Here is a 14,656-nt window from a genome sequence, read left to right as displayed (position 1 = left end):
GGAGCAGCCAGGACTTGAACCAGGGCCTGTGTGGGATGCCAGTGTTTCAGGTGGTGGCCTTACCCACTACGCCACAGCGCTGGCCCCTGCTGCAAACATCTTAAACCCTAGGCTAAACGCCCACCATGAACCTTATGAAGTACCCTCCTCTTAAAACTCGACAATAAAAAGACAAACAATCCAATGTAAAATAGGCAGAAGATGTGAATATCTCCAAAGAAAATATGTAAATGACCAAAAACTATGCAAAAAGCTGCTCCGCATCGTTAGTCACCAGGGAAATGCAAATCAAAGCTGCAGCAAAATACTGCTTCACGCACACGCGTGTGGCCAAAGTGAAACAAATGTGGACCGGGACCCTCCTGCGTATGTGGCAGGTGGGGATGTAGTGCAGTGCGGCTGGGAAAACAGGGTGGCAGCTCCTCGAAATGTTAAACCCAGCAGTGCTGTTCCTGGGTGTACACCCCAGAGAATGCGCACACCTCCACACACCGAAAACAAGGGTACATCGGTGCCCTTGGACTAACCTAAGTATCCATCACCTGGGGAATGGAAAAGTAACATGTGCTAGATTCGTAGCGTGGAAAATCACCCAGCCATCCAAGGAGTGACGCACCGCTGCGTGCTGCAACATCGGGGAACGGGGAGAGCACTGTGCTAGGAAGAAGCCAGTCACGAAAGCTCACACGCTGTGTATTTCCATTCGTGCAGCACATCCAGAACGGGCTGTCTGCATCGGGAGAAAGTAGGTTAGTAACCAGCGAGGGCTGGCAGAGGCGGGCGCAGGAGCAGGGGAAGCCTGCTGACGGGTCAGGGTTTCCGCCGCGTGTGGAAGCGTTCTAGAAGGAGATTGGGGTGGTGCTTGCCGGTATCTGGGCTGTCCGAACATCACGGCACTGCACTGCTTCAGCGCCTGACCTTCATGGCGTGCGAAATCTAGTCCAATAAAGCTGTCAAAAACAAATCACAGACTCTGCATTCTAAGACGCGCTCTGGCTGCCCACTGGGAATACACGTTCCACAGAAAACATTTTTTCAGGAAGACCCAGCTCTATTAGGTCAAAGTTAAAGGAATCGGTCCCCCCCCCCCCCCCCGCCATTCTGGCATTGCTGCATACAGGAGCCGTAATGGTTGCCTGGAGCGCCAGCAGCGAGCCTGGGGGTTTTGAGTGAAGATTTCAGGATGGGCGGCCACCAGGGGTAGGGATGCAGCCTCCTGCCAGGTGTGTCGCTGTGCGTGACTGCAGCCATTCATATCCGGGAGCCACCAGGGAGCTTGTTATTAGCTGGGGGCACGGAGGCCACAGCCCAGGCCCCGACCCTGCGTGTGAGCTCAGTCTATGAGCTCAGGGATCCTTACACCATCAAAGGTCAAAGAGGAAGAAATCACCCCGGCCAGGGCAGATGGCGAGGGGAAGAACCAGGCTTCCCGCATGTGGCTGCTCTCTGTCCGCCAGGATCTCCCATCATTTTCTGTCCATCAGCTCTGAAGCCAGCCTGGATTCTTGCAAACCTATGCTGGGCTCAGCTGTCCACGCCAGTGAGACAGAGGCGGAACTGAGCCCGCCACACGGGGGAGCGATTGGTGATGTAGAACATCACTGACTGATAAGTCCTGGTTCCAGCCCTGGCCCCATCCCACCACATCTGCGGAGCCTCTGACACTCTGTCTCCTTCCTGCTGCCATTGCGCTGTGAGTCTAGGAAGCTGCCCCTGAACTTGGCATTAAATGATCATGCTGCACTCATTCCTGCTCCTCCTCCCCATCTCTGCTCCACGCTACAGCCAGAGGCAACTTCTTTTTTTCTCTAAGATTTGTTTGAAAGGCAGAGCAACAGGGTGGGGGGGAGGGGAGGGGAGAGGGAGAGGGAGGGGGAGGGGAAGGGGAGAGGGAAGAGGGAAGAAGGGGATCTTCCATGGTTTACTCTCCAAATAGCTGCACTGGCCAGGGAACTCCATCCCAGTCTCCCATATGGGTGGCAGAGACCCAAGGACTTGGGCCATCGTTGGCTGCTTTCCCAGGCACATTATCAAGGAGCTGACTTGGAAATGGAGCATCCAGGACTCGAACGGGTGATCCCATATGGGATGCTGGAATTGCACAGCTTGACCCGCTGTGCCACAATCCTGACCCTAGAGGTAACTTCCAAAATGGTATTTCCAGAGTGGGCATTTGTCCTCGCTGTTGGGATGCCCTTGGGCCCCATCAGAGTGCCAGGCTTGAGTGCCCGGCTCCATTCCAGACTCCAGCTTCCTGCTACTGCAGACCTCGGAGGTGGTGGTGACGGCTCAAAAGACTGGGTTCCTGCCACTCATGTGGGAGACTTTTTTTTTAATTTGACAGGTAGAGTCATAGAGAGAGAGAGAGAAAGGTCTTCCTTCTGTTGGTTCACCCCCCAAATGGCTGCCACAGCCAGCACTGCACCAATCCGAAGCCAGGAGCCAGGTGCTTCTCCTGGTCTCCCATGCGGGTGCAGGGCCTAAGCACCTGGGCCATCCTCCACTGCACTCCCGGGCCACAGCAGAGAGCTGGCCTAGAAGAAGAGCAACCGGGACTAGAACCCAGTGCCCATATTGGGTGCCGGCGCTGCAGGCAGAGGATTAACCTAGTGAGCCACGGCGCTGTGGGAGACTTGGAATGACTTTCTGGCTTCCTGCTTTGGCCCTGGCCTGGAGTTCCCGCAGCCTGTTTGAGGAGTGAACTTGCAGGTGAGAGCTCTCTCTGATTTTTAAGGGGTATGACTTTTTATAAAACAGATTTGTTTATTTGAAGGGCAGAGTTGCAGAGACACTTGTAAGATAGAGATCGAGAGAGATCTTCCATCTGCTGGTTCATTCCCCAAATGGCCACAACCACTGGGGCTGGGCCAGGCCATAGCCAGGAGCCTAGAACACCACCCGCGTCTTCCAGCACGTGGGCCACCTTCCAGTGCCTTCCCGGGGGCATTAGCAGGCTGCTGGGTCAGAAGCCGAGCCCGGGACCTGAAGTGGTGCTTGAAGGCGGGATCTCCGCACCACAGGCGGTGGCTTAACCTGTTGTGCCACGACGCTGGACCCGAGTAAATAATTTCTGAGCTAAATAACATATCAGCTCATGACATCTTCTTACGTAAAACCCTCCAGCTGTTTTCTGTGGCTGAGAAGAAACCCACCGTCCTTAGCCCGGCCTGTGAGACCTCAGAGGATTGGCCCCCGCCTGCTACCACTCCGGCCTCTCCCTTCCTCACCTACCCAGCTGCCGTTCGTTTTCTAGAACCCACAGATTATTCCTGTCCCTGGGCCTTCTGCTTGGGTCCCTCAACCACCAGCTCCCATAAAGCCAAGCCTCATTCTTATGGTCTGCACTGCCACCTATCACAGGTGTGCCCAGGTAGAGGTGTGGCTAGGTACGTGTGCTCTTGCTTGCTGTCCGACCGCCCTGCTGGAAACTGCTAGAAACCACAGCCCCAGGCAGGAAGCCGATGAGCACGCTCAGCCGGGACAGACACTCGCGGGGCGGAGGCAGTACCTGGCACAATTCCCAGCATGCCCCTGTCTCACTTGCCCCTTGACCTTGGCTGTCAGCGAATGAGGCTCACTTGGCATGATTTAGGGAGAAGAGGTGGTTTGGGGCTGCTCTCCCAGTTCTGTGGGAAGAGGATGGGAGAGAGACGGCAAGATGTGCCGAGAAAGGAGACGGTGGGCCTCTGGGCAGGATGAGGCCTGGCAGGCTGTGAGAGTGCGGGCTGGGGCCTGTGGCAGGCGGGCGGCTCCCACTGCCAGCATTCCTTCAAAACACTGGGCAGACTCCTTGCTTGTTTCCAAAGATGCAACGAGGGCTCCGGGGTGACTGGCAGACTGGGGTCCCAGGACACTGCTGCTGCCTCATGGGGTAAAAGTGGTGGTGTTTTGTGCGGGTGGGGGGAGGGAAGACTGGGCGGACCGAGCCAGTAACCTCCCAATCCTCAGCCAAGCAGAACCTGGAAGGGCAGCCCTAAGCCCTTAGAACATGCTGGAGCAGTGGCACTGCCTTCGGGTCAGGAAAACCTGAGAAACCCAAGCAGGGCATCTGGCCCACTTCCGGTGCCTCGTATGTAATAAATGCCGTTTTGTTTCATTACAAGTGTTTGTATATGTGTGTTTACATATCCAAAGCACTGAGATGAAAATACATTTTGTTCTGTGTTACAGGTTATTATTACTATTACTATTATTATTGAGAATGAGAGAAAGAGACAGGGGGAGGACTCCCACGGGCTGGCTCATTCTCCAAATGCCCACAACGGCCAGGGCTGGGCCAAGTCACAGGCCAGGAACTCAACCAGCTCTCCCACGTGGTGGGGATCCAGGTGCCCGAGTCTCCCTGCTGCCTCCCAGTCTGCATGGGGGGGGGGGGGAGCGGGGAGCTGCAGTCAGGCGCCAGAGCCGGGGACTGAACCTGGGCACTCAGCCACGGGTCGCAGGCGCCTCACCGCCAGGCTAACTGTCCGCCCATGGTGCTCACTTAAAGGCGGAACGCTGTTGCTCTGGGACGGCTGGGTGGGCACGATGAAGGGTCATTCCAGCCAGAGAGCAGAAGGCTACCTCAGCCCGGGGGCTGCTGGAGGTAAGCAGACCCTACTTGATTTTGGGGGGAAAAGCACTGGCTTTGGGGTCAGGCAGAGTCTGGTTGTGTGGCTCTAGGACAGACACCTGACACCTGGGCACTCTTGCTTTGTCACAGGCGGGTGCGGGGTGGCCGGAGCTGTGCGGGTGCTGAGGGTTGGGACCCTCCTTGGACTGCCAAGCTGACAGCTGGTCCCCCTTCAGCATCCTGGATGGTGTCAGCCTTACAGGTCTTTGGGGGAAAGCCACCCCCCCGCCCCGCCCCCAGCCCCTACAGCCCCAGGCCCCGCCCCCAGCACCGTCCAGGCGCTCCAGGGAGGAGAAGAGAAATAATGAGGAGGCACAGAAGGAAGGAGCTCCAGGAGAGGAAAAAGAAACAAGTTTTATTAAAGCCCCAAACACTCGGCTAGAAAAACCGAAAAGGAAGGAGAGCGGGGTGGGGGTGGGGGAGAAAGGACATTAGAAAAGAGAGACGGAGAAAACACAGCAACCCTTTGCATTTAGAAATTGTCAAGTCACACCGACAGAGGTCACAGAACGTCCACAGAAGCCATCACTGTTACACCAGCACGGGCCCTACGGGTGTGGAGCCGGGGCTCGCCTGGGGGCCCGCCTGGGACCCCTCGCAGAGCCTGAGGCCCCTGGGAAACAGCATATTGTGGAAGGGGTGGGAGAGGAACCCCCCATGCGAGTAACACAGCACAGTGGGTGGGGGCTGGGGGACCAAGTACAGGGGCCCCCCGGGGACGTCTCAGTTTTCTCTTGGTCAAGCACACACTGATGGACAGAGCAAGGCGCATGCAGCTAGGGGGGGACTCACGTGCTGCCGGGGGTGGGACTGGGGGAGGGAGCCGGAGCGAGTGGTGCGGGACGACGGATCACACGCACACACACACGCACGCACAGAGCCACTCACACACCTGGGTCTGCACTAGCACTCGTGCACCACCGCACCCGCAGACACGTTGCATGCACCTCCACGTCCACACCGACAAATGTCTTGCAGTTAGGCAGGTGCGCACACGCCTCCTCCCACACACGCGACAGGCCACGCCTGCGCACCTGCACACAGTCCACACAGGTGCCTCCCAGCCCAGCCCTGTGCAGGAAGCAAAGCGAAAGACACACGTACACCCCACACGCTCCACCTGGGCAGGTGGTGCGGGGCACGTGGCTCCCTCCTTCTGCTCCTTCCAAGACGGACACTTCTCCCATCTGCCCCTCCCCTCGCAGAGACATTCAACTCGGGACGATGACAGCGGGGCACACATCCAGGTCACAGGGCGGGGCTGGGAGGTGAGGCAAGTGGAGAAGCAAGCAGAGGAATGGAGCGCAGGGAAGAGGGGGCACCACTCCCCTCCCCCACCAAGTCAGGGTCTCTGTACAGCCAAATCAAACCGGAACCACTTCACTGGACCACACGAGCCAGGCCGATGAGCCCAGCCCCAGCCCCTCCCCCGCCGAAACAGCGGCAGGGAGAGAGTGCTGCGGCTTTTTTTTTCTTTTTTAAATATTTATATATATTTATATTACGTATATTATATATATAATATGTAAATATATTTTTAAAACAATATAAAATGTTAAGACACTTCACTTAAATGTAAAGAGTTGCCTGCAATTAGAAGTAATTGCATCATTTATGAGGTCCTTTTTTTTTTCTATTTTCCGGGTTTTTTTTTTTCCAGGAGGGGATTTTTTTTCCTCTTGTTATTTTTCAAAAAGGTTTGCTTGCCTTGGTACAAAAATGATCCAAAGCTAGAAAATAAGGACGAACCAACAAAAGAGAGGAGAAAGAAAGAAATGAAGAAACACAACCCAGCTTCCCCTCCCCCTCCCTCAGCAGCGCCCCCTGGCGGCCCACCAGCCCCGGGGCCTCGGGGCGCCGCCCCGCCCCGCCGCCGGCTCCTGCTTTCTGTGCTTGCTGCGGGAGCACCCGCGCCCGCGCCCGCGCCCGCTGTGCTTTCTCCGCTTTGTGCTCCACGACAAAACCCTGCTCCCGGGGCCCCACTCCATCCTCGTCCTCCTCAACGCAAAGTCTTCCCGCTGGCCCCTGCTGTGCTCTCTGGGGGGCCGGGACTGGAAGCAAAATTAGCTCGCCCCTGGCTCCTTGCAATCCCGGGCCGGGCACCGCGATCCCAGGGTCGCCGGCTGGCTGGTCACCAGGATCACCAGGTCCCCGTTTGAAAGCCACATCTCACGGCTTCCCTGAAAACTCGGATGGCGACGAAGCCGGAGCAGCGCCGCCCACCCCTCGGCGGGGTCGAGCTGCCCTCACTGCCTCCCCCAGCCCCACCCCTCCCTCCCATTGCCCTCAACCCCCACCCCCCCGCGAGGCCCCTCACACTCCCCCCCCCCCACCCCGCGCCCTCAGTAAATAAGTTAATGGCATTGAAAGTGCTAAATTAGGAACTGAAAGTACCAAAGCCCCCTGCCCAGGGCTGCCCTCTCCCAGGGCGGTGCCGCAGCTGGCTAGCCCACACGCCCCAGGGCCGCCCCCAGCCCCTCTGTCCCGCCCCAGGCCCAGCGCGCGGCAGCAGCGGCCACAGTCTTGTCCCAGGGTGGCGGGGAGGGGTCTCCAGGCCCGAGTCTCCCCGTCTGCTGTCCAGCCTGCTGCCGGGGTTGGTCCACGTGGCGCGGTCCTCCAGGAAGGTTCGAGGGAGGGGAGAAGGCGCTGGCGCTTCCCCGTCGCCACGGCTCAGAGTGAGTGGGGAGGATTCGGCTCAGAGTGGGGATTCTTGGGGGGCTGAGGGAAAGCGGGAAGGGCGGTGGAGGCGGGAGCTGGAGCCTGGAAGGGGAGGGAGAGCCGTGAGAGAGAAGAGGGGGAACCCATGAAGGGGGCACCGGGAGCAGAGGGGGGGGCAGTGTGTTTGGCCTTCACTTGTACTGCTTTGCTTTTTAAAAAGGAGAATTCAAAGTGAATCATTTAAAAAACCAAAACACCAAGAGGGGATGGGGTGCGGCGAGCTGAGGCCGCCCCCCGGGGCAGAGCCTTCAGGGGGCACCTGGATCGGGGGTTGGCAATGTAGGGAAGACTAGGGGGAGATGTGGCAAGGAGAGAGGGCGGTGCCCGCAGGGCTTCTAGAAGGAGATGGAAGAATTCCTTGCCCCAAAGGAAGTCAATACAGGGATGGAGGTTCTGGAAGCCGATGGCTTTTCTGAGACTGGGCTGGAGGACTCATTCGACCCGCTCATCTCTTTGGGTGGTTTAGTGGCCTGGAACAGAAACAGGGGTCAGAGGTCAGAGCGAGGAAGGGAGCGCCTGCGTTCCGGCCCCCAGCTGAAGTTTCAAAAAATGGAAAACTCCACCAATGCGGGAGAGAAGTGGCTGCCAAGGCAAGAAATCAGAGGGCGGGGTGGGGGGTGGGCAGCAGCGGGCAGAAAGGAGGGGGAAGGGCAGGGGTCAGGGGCACAGCCAGGGCCCCTCCAGCAACCATGGAAGGCCGGCCCTAAGCAGGCCCGGAGCCTGGCTGTGGTCCCAGAAGCACTCCTGAGTCCCTCCCCGCCCCCTCCCTCCCCCCCAGCAAGTGCCCCACTGAGGACAAGGGCGACCCCCCCGGGAGTCTGGGCTGTGGGCGCACCCCCCATACACACACCTGCAGCAGCCGCCCTCCTCTGTACTGGCCCCAGAGGCTCAGCCTCTGGAGTTTTTGTCTCCATGGTGTGGTCTGGAAGGCGTGGGCCATAGGAGCTGGTAGTTCCAGGGGCCCCCTCCAGAACCCAGCTCCCAGGTGGCCTTGGGGATGTGTGCCTCAGCCAGGTGTTGGGGGCTGCCGCACACAGGCAGGCTCCAGCCCTGAAATCCAGGCACTGTCCCGCCCGGCCTCGCTCAGATCCCACCAGAGCCCTGCCTGAGGGGAGGTCTGGCCAGGCCCCCTCCACTCCCAGGGACCTGAGCCGTCCCCCAGCCGCCAGGCACTTTCCTGGATGCCTTGCCAGGGAGGTGTGTGGGGAGGCGAATGTCCAAAGCCAGCCCTGCCTCCAGCGGCCCGCCCTGCGCCGGCTCACAGGGACCCCTCCACGCTGAGTGGTCACCCTTCTCCCCGCAGGTGCACACAGGGCACAGTCAGCGGCTCGTCTGGCATGCGGCAGCCCACGTCCCCCTTTATGCAAACCAAGGCCAAAGCCCCCCACTTGGGTCTTCTAAGCCCTCTCCTCTTTGCTGGGAGCCTCCCACTCGTTACTCAGAGGTTCCCAGCCCCGGGCTCAGCATCACGCAGTCCACTGCCGCGTGCCACGTGTCGGGCATTGGCTGTGTTCTCACCAGGCTCTGCTCCCTGAGCTGGGAGACAGCCAAAGGCAACCACCGCTCCTGCCATTTTGTCACTCACCTGGGCCCAGTCCCGCCCTCCCTCGCTCTAGCCTTTTCCACTTGAAGTTCTTTTCTCCCAAAGCCCTGCGCCTTCTCCCCACAGTCTCCTGGCAACTTGCCACGTCCCCGCACACGGTGTCCAGTCTCTCCAGGCTCGCGTTTGTTGTCCACCAACCTTTCAAGTTAAAAGCTCTCTCTGTTCCTTGCCTTTGGTGTTTCTCGAGAGCCTCTGTCTAGTCCAAGCTTTGGTCTCTGGAGCACCTGCCCCCTGCTCGCCTGCACTGCCACCTGAGTCCTGGATTCACCCGCGTGATGAGGCTTCTCTCCCTCCCCGAGCCACGCAGAGCCCTGAGAGCCGGGCGCCACCCCTTCTGCGCTGCTCTTCAGGCATCTGTTCAGCATGGTGCTCGTGGGTCCCCTTCCCCCCCAGGAGACCCCAGCCACAGCAGCACCCGAAACCCGCTCTCCTGAAGGACCCCGTCCTAGGCTGCTGCTCCACGTTCTCAGTTGACATTGTCCTGTCTTTGACAGTATCTGTCACTTCCGTTTCACCTGTCGGTCCTCCCCTGCTGGTCCCAGTTTTCTCCAGAGAAGAACTTTGGCACCTTTGTGGCAAGGCAGACACCATATAGTTCAGCTGAAATCTGGGGGAGCCATGCAACACCTGGCCAGGCCCCCGAGGGCTACACCCCACACCTCCCTCTTGCTTGGGGCTCAGTCGCCACAGGCCCCAGGCCTGCAGCGAGCCACCATGTCCCAGCACACTCCCAGGTACATGGGTTAGGCAGGTGCAGGACATGTCTTCCCGGGGCTGCTGGCTGCCTCCTCCAGTGACTGCAGCCCTCGCCCTTCCCCCCGGGGAGGTTCCCAGGTGCCTCCAACATCCCTGATTTGTTCTCTCAACCCTCTGATACGGCAGGTGCTTCACAGATTTCCTGGCCCAGAACTGAAGGGGGCATCCTTGGCTTCACACGGACAGCAAGCCCTTGACCTTGTGCCCCTGGCCATCCGGCCCCCACCCCTGCCTTGGGTCTCGAGCACACATCCAGGGGCTTTTCCTCAGTCACTTCCTGCATCTCGCAGGGTCAGAGGCGGCTCTGAGTGCCAACGTGTCAGAATCACCCCTGCCCAGGCACAGCCTGAGCGCGGCGCTTCCTCCTTGGGGGGCTCCTCCTAGAACCCTGGTTCCTTCCCCATCGCTCACACGAGCTCAGAGACCGAGAAGACAGAGGGCTTCCACCAAGGCCACAGGCGCTGCTGCCGTGTGACGGTGTCCCAGGCCAGCGCTGAGCATGGACGCGGAGGGTCACGGGAGTACCGGCTCATGTGACTGAGTGACCGAGGAGGCTCACCAGGAAGAGCCCTGGCCCGGCCAAGAGGCATCAGGACTGTCACCCTAAAGGGACTGCACAGCACGGGCAGTGTGCGAGAGGGAAATGGGTCTGCGCGTCCCAGGGTCCCCGCCCCAGCCCGCAGCGCTTGGAAAATGGCTTAGAGGTGGGAGAGTCGGGGACACCTAGACGCACAGGGTCCGCCCCCCGGCTTGTGCAGCAGTGACGTGAAATACAGCCACCAGAAACAAAGCTTCCCGGGTCAGAAGGAAGGCAAGCAGTGGCAGCGACAGAGGTGTGGCCGGGCCAGAAAAGACACAGCAGTGAGGGGACGGGGACTCCACATCCAGACAGGCACACGCGTGGAGGCTGGAGCTTAGCCCAAAGAGAGTGTGCTGTGAGCCCTCCAGGCTGAGCGAGCCCGCGGGGAGCACTGGAGGCGCAGGTGGGGCGTCTGGCAGGGGAAGGGGCAGTGGGGGAGGGGGCGGGGAGGCTGCCAGGAGGAGAAGGACTGTCCACGCGGCTTGCGTGCCGCAGTGAGCGACGGGAGGGGACCACCGGCCACCTCACCAGGCTCAAGGTGGGTGGCCCAGGGCAGGGGCTGAGGGGTAAATGGAGGGTAGGGCGTGGGGCTGCGGGGGGAGGGGGGAGCATCAGGACTGGGATGGGGGGAACCCACAACAGCCGAGCTGTGTGGCCCTGGGTAAACCTCAGTATCCCCAGATATCAAATGCAGACACTGAGGATCCACTGCAGGGTGGGAAGTGGGAAATGTGGGGTGCCTGCCCCTCATACATGCACAAAAGAGGCCCCCATGGAGCTGGGCGAGGAGCTGGGCTGGGCCTCCCGGGGAGTGGCTGGGGACCACAGGGAAGGGGGAGTGGTGACAAGCGGCTGGGGGTGGGCCTGCAGGCAGCCAGGGCCCAGTGTGCGCAGGCTGCCAGGTGGTAGGGGGGACTTTGGGACAGAGGGGTCCCAGGCCTGGCTCCCTGGCTCGGATGCCACACTTCTGTGAGCCTCTGGGAAGACCTTGCCCTGCTGTGTGCTGCTTCCTCGTGGGAAACAGAGCTGGCTGGACACGCCCACCTCTGACCTCTGACCTCCGGCCTCCCAGCCCAGACCCTCGTTCCAGTCACTGCGTCCGGGCGTCTCTCAGCCGCATGAGCACGCAGAATGGGCTTGGTGTGCAGAAGCTGCTGAGAAAGTTCCTGAACCGAGGGAGCGTGCCGGCGGGGACAGGGACTGTCGACACCCACGGGTGAGGCCTGTGCACTCCACACACTGCCCCCAAGCCGACCAGAGAGGCTGGGGCTACACCCCTACCCCACCTGGGGGGCCAAAGGACCCTTCCCTCGTCTCATCCCCCAACAACGGTCAGCAATGGACCCACTGACCCCAGACCCAGGGCCCAAGGCAGATGGGAAGCTGGCTTCTCCCTCAGCTGGAGACGGCCTTGGAGCTGAGAGGAGAGCTGGGGAGCCAGAGAATGGGGGGGCTCAGTCCCTGCTCCCGCACCCCAGGGTAGGCAGGGCCACGGAAGGCGCTGCCTCTCCCCTCCTCTGCGCACTCCTGGGGGGGGAGTGCTGGCCGGGAACTCAGGTTCCCAAGCAGATCCAAAGTGTGGGACTGGAGGAAAGGGAGGGAGGGGGCGGTCCGGGGGTCCGCAGGGCAGTCCTGGCAGGGAGGGTCCCTCCAGGCAGCGGCCCGCAGGGTCGCGGCAGGGGAAGCCCAGCCCTCCAGCCCCGCCCTCACCTGTTGCGGGGCCTGGGTCCTCAGGTACTCCGCCCTCTGCCTGCCGTGCTTGCTCTTGTCCGGGCTGCCCGCTTGGGCCTGGGCCGCCTTCAGCCGAGAGGCCCCTGGAGTCACCACCTTCATGGGCGGCACGCCGCCACCGCCACTCTGAGGACAGACAGACAGCGTGAGGTTAGAGTCCCTGCAGAGCCCGAAGCACCTGGAGGCAGGCCAGTCTCTGGGGTGGGCCCTCTAAGACCTGGAGGCTCCTCCCTCGCCCAAGAACCCCAGCCCAGCTTTCTGGGGCTCCTTGCCGTGGAGGGGCACAGCCCCAGCTCCTGAGTGAGCCTCTGATGGCTTCCTGGAGCAGCCTGGGGGCAGCTGGTGCCCCCTCCCAGGGAGGCCCTCTGAAGTGAGGTCCCCAGCACCAGGCCCTCTTCCAGCAGGGGGCGCCATCCTGGGCCCGAGGCAGCCAGGACATGACTGGCAGCCCCCCACCCACCCCATCATCCTCTGATCAGGAGGTGGGGGTGACATCCTCCCAGAGGGGCTCAGGGGACCCAGAGGCGCGAGCAGAGAAATGACAGAGACAGAGAGAGTCAGAGACGGGGAGGGGTCACGGGCTGGGGGCAGGGAGAGAACTTTATTTCCTGGTTCACAGAAACAGAGCAGAGGGGAGAGGCTCGGGTCTTGCCAAGGCTGGGAGGGCCACGCCCTGGGTAGGCTGGCTTCCCAGCCTCCCTGGGGTTCTGGCCGCACCCCCTGGCCAGGCACCCGGCTCCCAGGAGGGCGGCAGGAGCTGAGAGAAGGCCAGTGGGAGGAGGGGGCTGGCATGGGGCTCCTGCCATCCCCCACTCCCTCCAGCTCTGCAGACAGACAGCCTGGAGTGTGAAGGCAGCAGGGGGGACAGGGGTGGAGGCAGCCACCTGGGGGCGGGGGGGCAGGGGTGGGGAACTGCCAGGGGGCCCCGCTGCTGGGGCTCCACGCATCTCGCTCAGGGTGGCCTCCAGCTCCCGCAGCGTCTCCTCCAGGCTGTCCACGCGCTGCAGGGCGATGCCCCGCGCTGTGTGCCCCCGGCCAGCCGCCGCATCATGTCCACAGTCCTTGGGGTTTTCCTCTGGGAGAGCCCCAGCGGAGGAAGGCTCCTGAGCCCCCTCGGGGGCGGGTCCCTGGTGACACAGGACCCCGGCTCCTGCACCTGCTGGGCTGCAGCCCCCTCCTGCTGCCCCTTCCTTCTCGGGCATGGAGGTGCTCTCAGGCCCGGAAGCCCCTGCCACTAGCCCTGGCCAGGCCTGTGGGCCAATCCAGCCCTGCCCCCTGCCAGCCAGCGTCCGGGGTCGCGGGGTCGGGGCTGTCCTGGGGTCCAGCTCCTCAGGCCTGGCTTCTGGCGGGGAGGGAGTGCTGGGGGCGCACTCCGTCAAGGTGATCCGAGGGACACGGAGGGCCCTGGGTCCTGTGGCAGCCTGGGAGGAGAAGGAAGATGAGGAAGCGTGGGGTCTCCGCCCACCACACCGCGCTGGAGGGGGGTTGGAGACAAGTGAGCCCAGTCCCTTCCTCCCACGGATGGGGACACTGAGGCAGCCCAGGAAGTCCCAGACAAAGAATCTGGATCTAGAACTGCAGACCTCAGGGTGCCGGGCGTCGTGGCGCAGCGGGTTAAGCCACAGCTTGGGACTTGGGACACGGCACCAACATGTCCTACTGGAGCACTGCTTCTAATCCTGGCTATGCTGTTTCTGAGCCAGTTTCCCGCTAATGCACCTGGGAAGGCAGTGAGTGATGGCCCAGGTGCCTGGATCCCTGCCCCCCACGTGGCAGCTTCTGGCTTCAGCCTGGCCTAGCCCCAGCTGTCGCAGGCATCTGGGGAGCGAATCAGTGGATGGAAACATGCTCTCTCACTCGCTTGTCTGTCTCTCTTCCTCTCTCTGTTGTCCTGTGTTTTTAATATTTGGTTATTTGAGAGGTAGAATTATAGAGAGAGAGGGAGGGAGAAACAGAGAGAGAGAGGTCTTCTGGGGCCTGTGCTGTGGCTCAGCGGATTAACACCCTGGCCTGAAGCACCGGCATCCCACATGGGAGCTGGTTCTAGTCCCAGCTGCTCCACTTCCCATCCAGCTCTCTGCTATGGCCTGTGCTAGCAGTAGAAGATGGCCCAAGTCCTTGGTCCCTGCACCCACGTGGGAGACTGGGAAGAGGCTCCAGGCTCCTGGCTTTGGATCGGCACAGCTCCAGTCATTACAGCCACCTGGGGAGTGAACCATCGGATGGAAGACCTCTCTCTCTCTCTCTCTGCCTCTCCTTTCTGTGTAACTCTGACTCAAATTAATAAATAAATCTGTAGGCCGGCGCCGTGGCTCACTAGGCTAATCCTCCGCCTGTGGCACTGGCACCCCGGGTTCTAGTCCCAGTCGGGGCGCCGGATTCTGTCCCGGTTGCCCCTCTTCCAGGCCAGCTCTCTGCTGTGGCCAGGGAGTGCAGTGGAGGATGGCCCAGGTGCTTGGGCCCTGCACCCCATGGGAGACCAGGAGAAGCACCTGGCTCCTGGCTTTGGATCAGCGCAGTGCGCCGGCAGCGCCGCGGCGGCCATTGGAGGGTGAACCAACGGCAAAGGAAGACCTTTCTCTCTGTCTCTCTCTCTCTCTCTCACTGTCCACTCTGCCTGTCAAAATAAATAAATAAATAAATCTTTAAAAAAGAG

The 14,656-nt window shown here is 61.0% G+C and overlaps 1 protein-coding gene across 24 annotated transcripts in view; it reads right to left on the bottom strand.

Annotated features, from left to right (window-relative positions):
* Positions 1-6,928: 6,928 nt before the first annotated feature.
* SRCIN1 (SRC kinase signaling inhibitor 1) overlaps positions 6,929-14,656 on the bottom strand; it is a 61,652-nt gene continuing 53,924 nt past the window's right edge. For 13 of the 24 annotated variants that reach the window (XM_070060772.2, XM_070060779.2, XM_070060781.2 and 10 more), the window contains 4 exons: positions 12,885-13,421; positions 11,980-12,126; positions 7,693-7,800; positions 6,930-7,372 (listed from right to left, as the gene is read on the bottom strand). In XM_070060772.2, the coding sequence (XP_069916873.2) occupies positions 7,283-7,372; positions 7,693-7,800; positions 11,980-12,126; positions 12,885-13,421 (882 nt within the window). In that variant the 3' untranslated portion in view covers positions 6,930-7,282. Of the gene's footprint in view, positions 7,373-7,471; positions 7,801-11,979; positions 12,127-12,884; positions 13,422-14,656 lie in introns of those variants that run through there. The other 11 variants (XM_070060786.2, XM_070060787.2, XM_070060789.2 and 8 more) reach the window with 6 other exon arrangements.

Source organism: Oryctolagus cuniculus, chromosome 17, assembly GCF_051225735.1.
Source record: "Oryctolagus cuniculus isolate XC-2025 breed Fujian yellow rabbit chromosome 17, ASM5122573v1, whole genome shotgun sequence".
NCBI classification, from domain to species: domain Eukaryota; kingdom Metazoa; phylum Chordata; class Mammalia; order Lagomorpha; family Leporidae; genus Oryctolagus; species Oryctolagus cuniculus.
The sequence above is the reverse complement of the archived record's forward strand: the minus strand, read 5'-3'. Positions and strand labels throughout refer to the sequence as shown.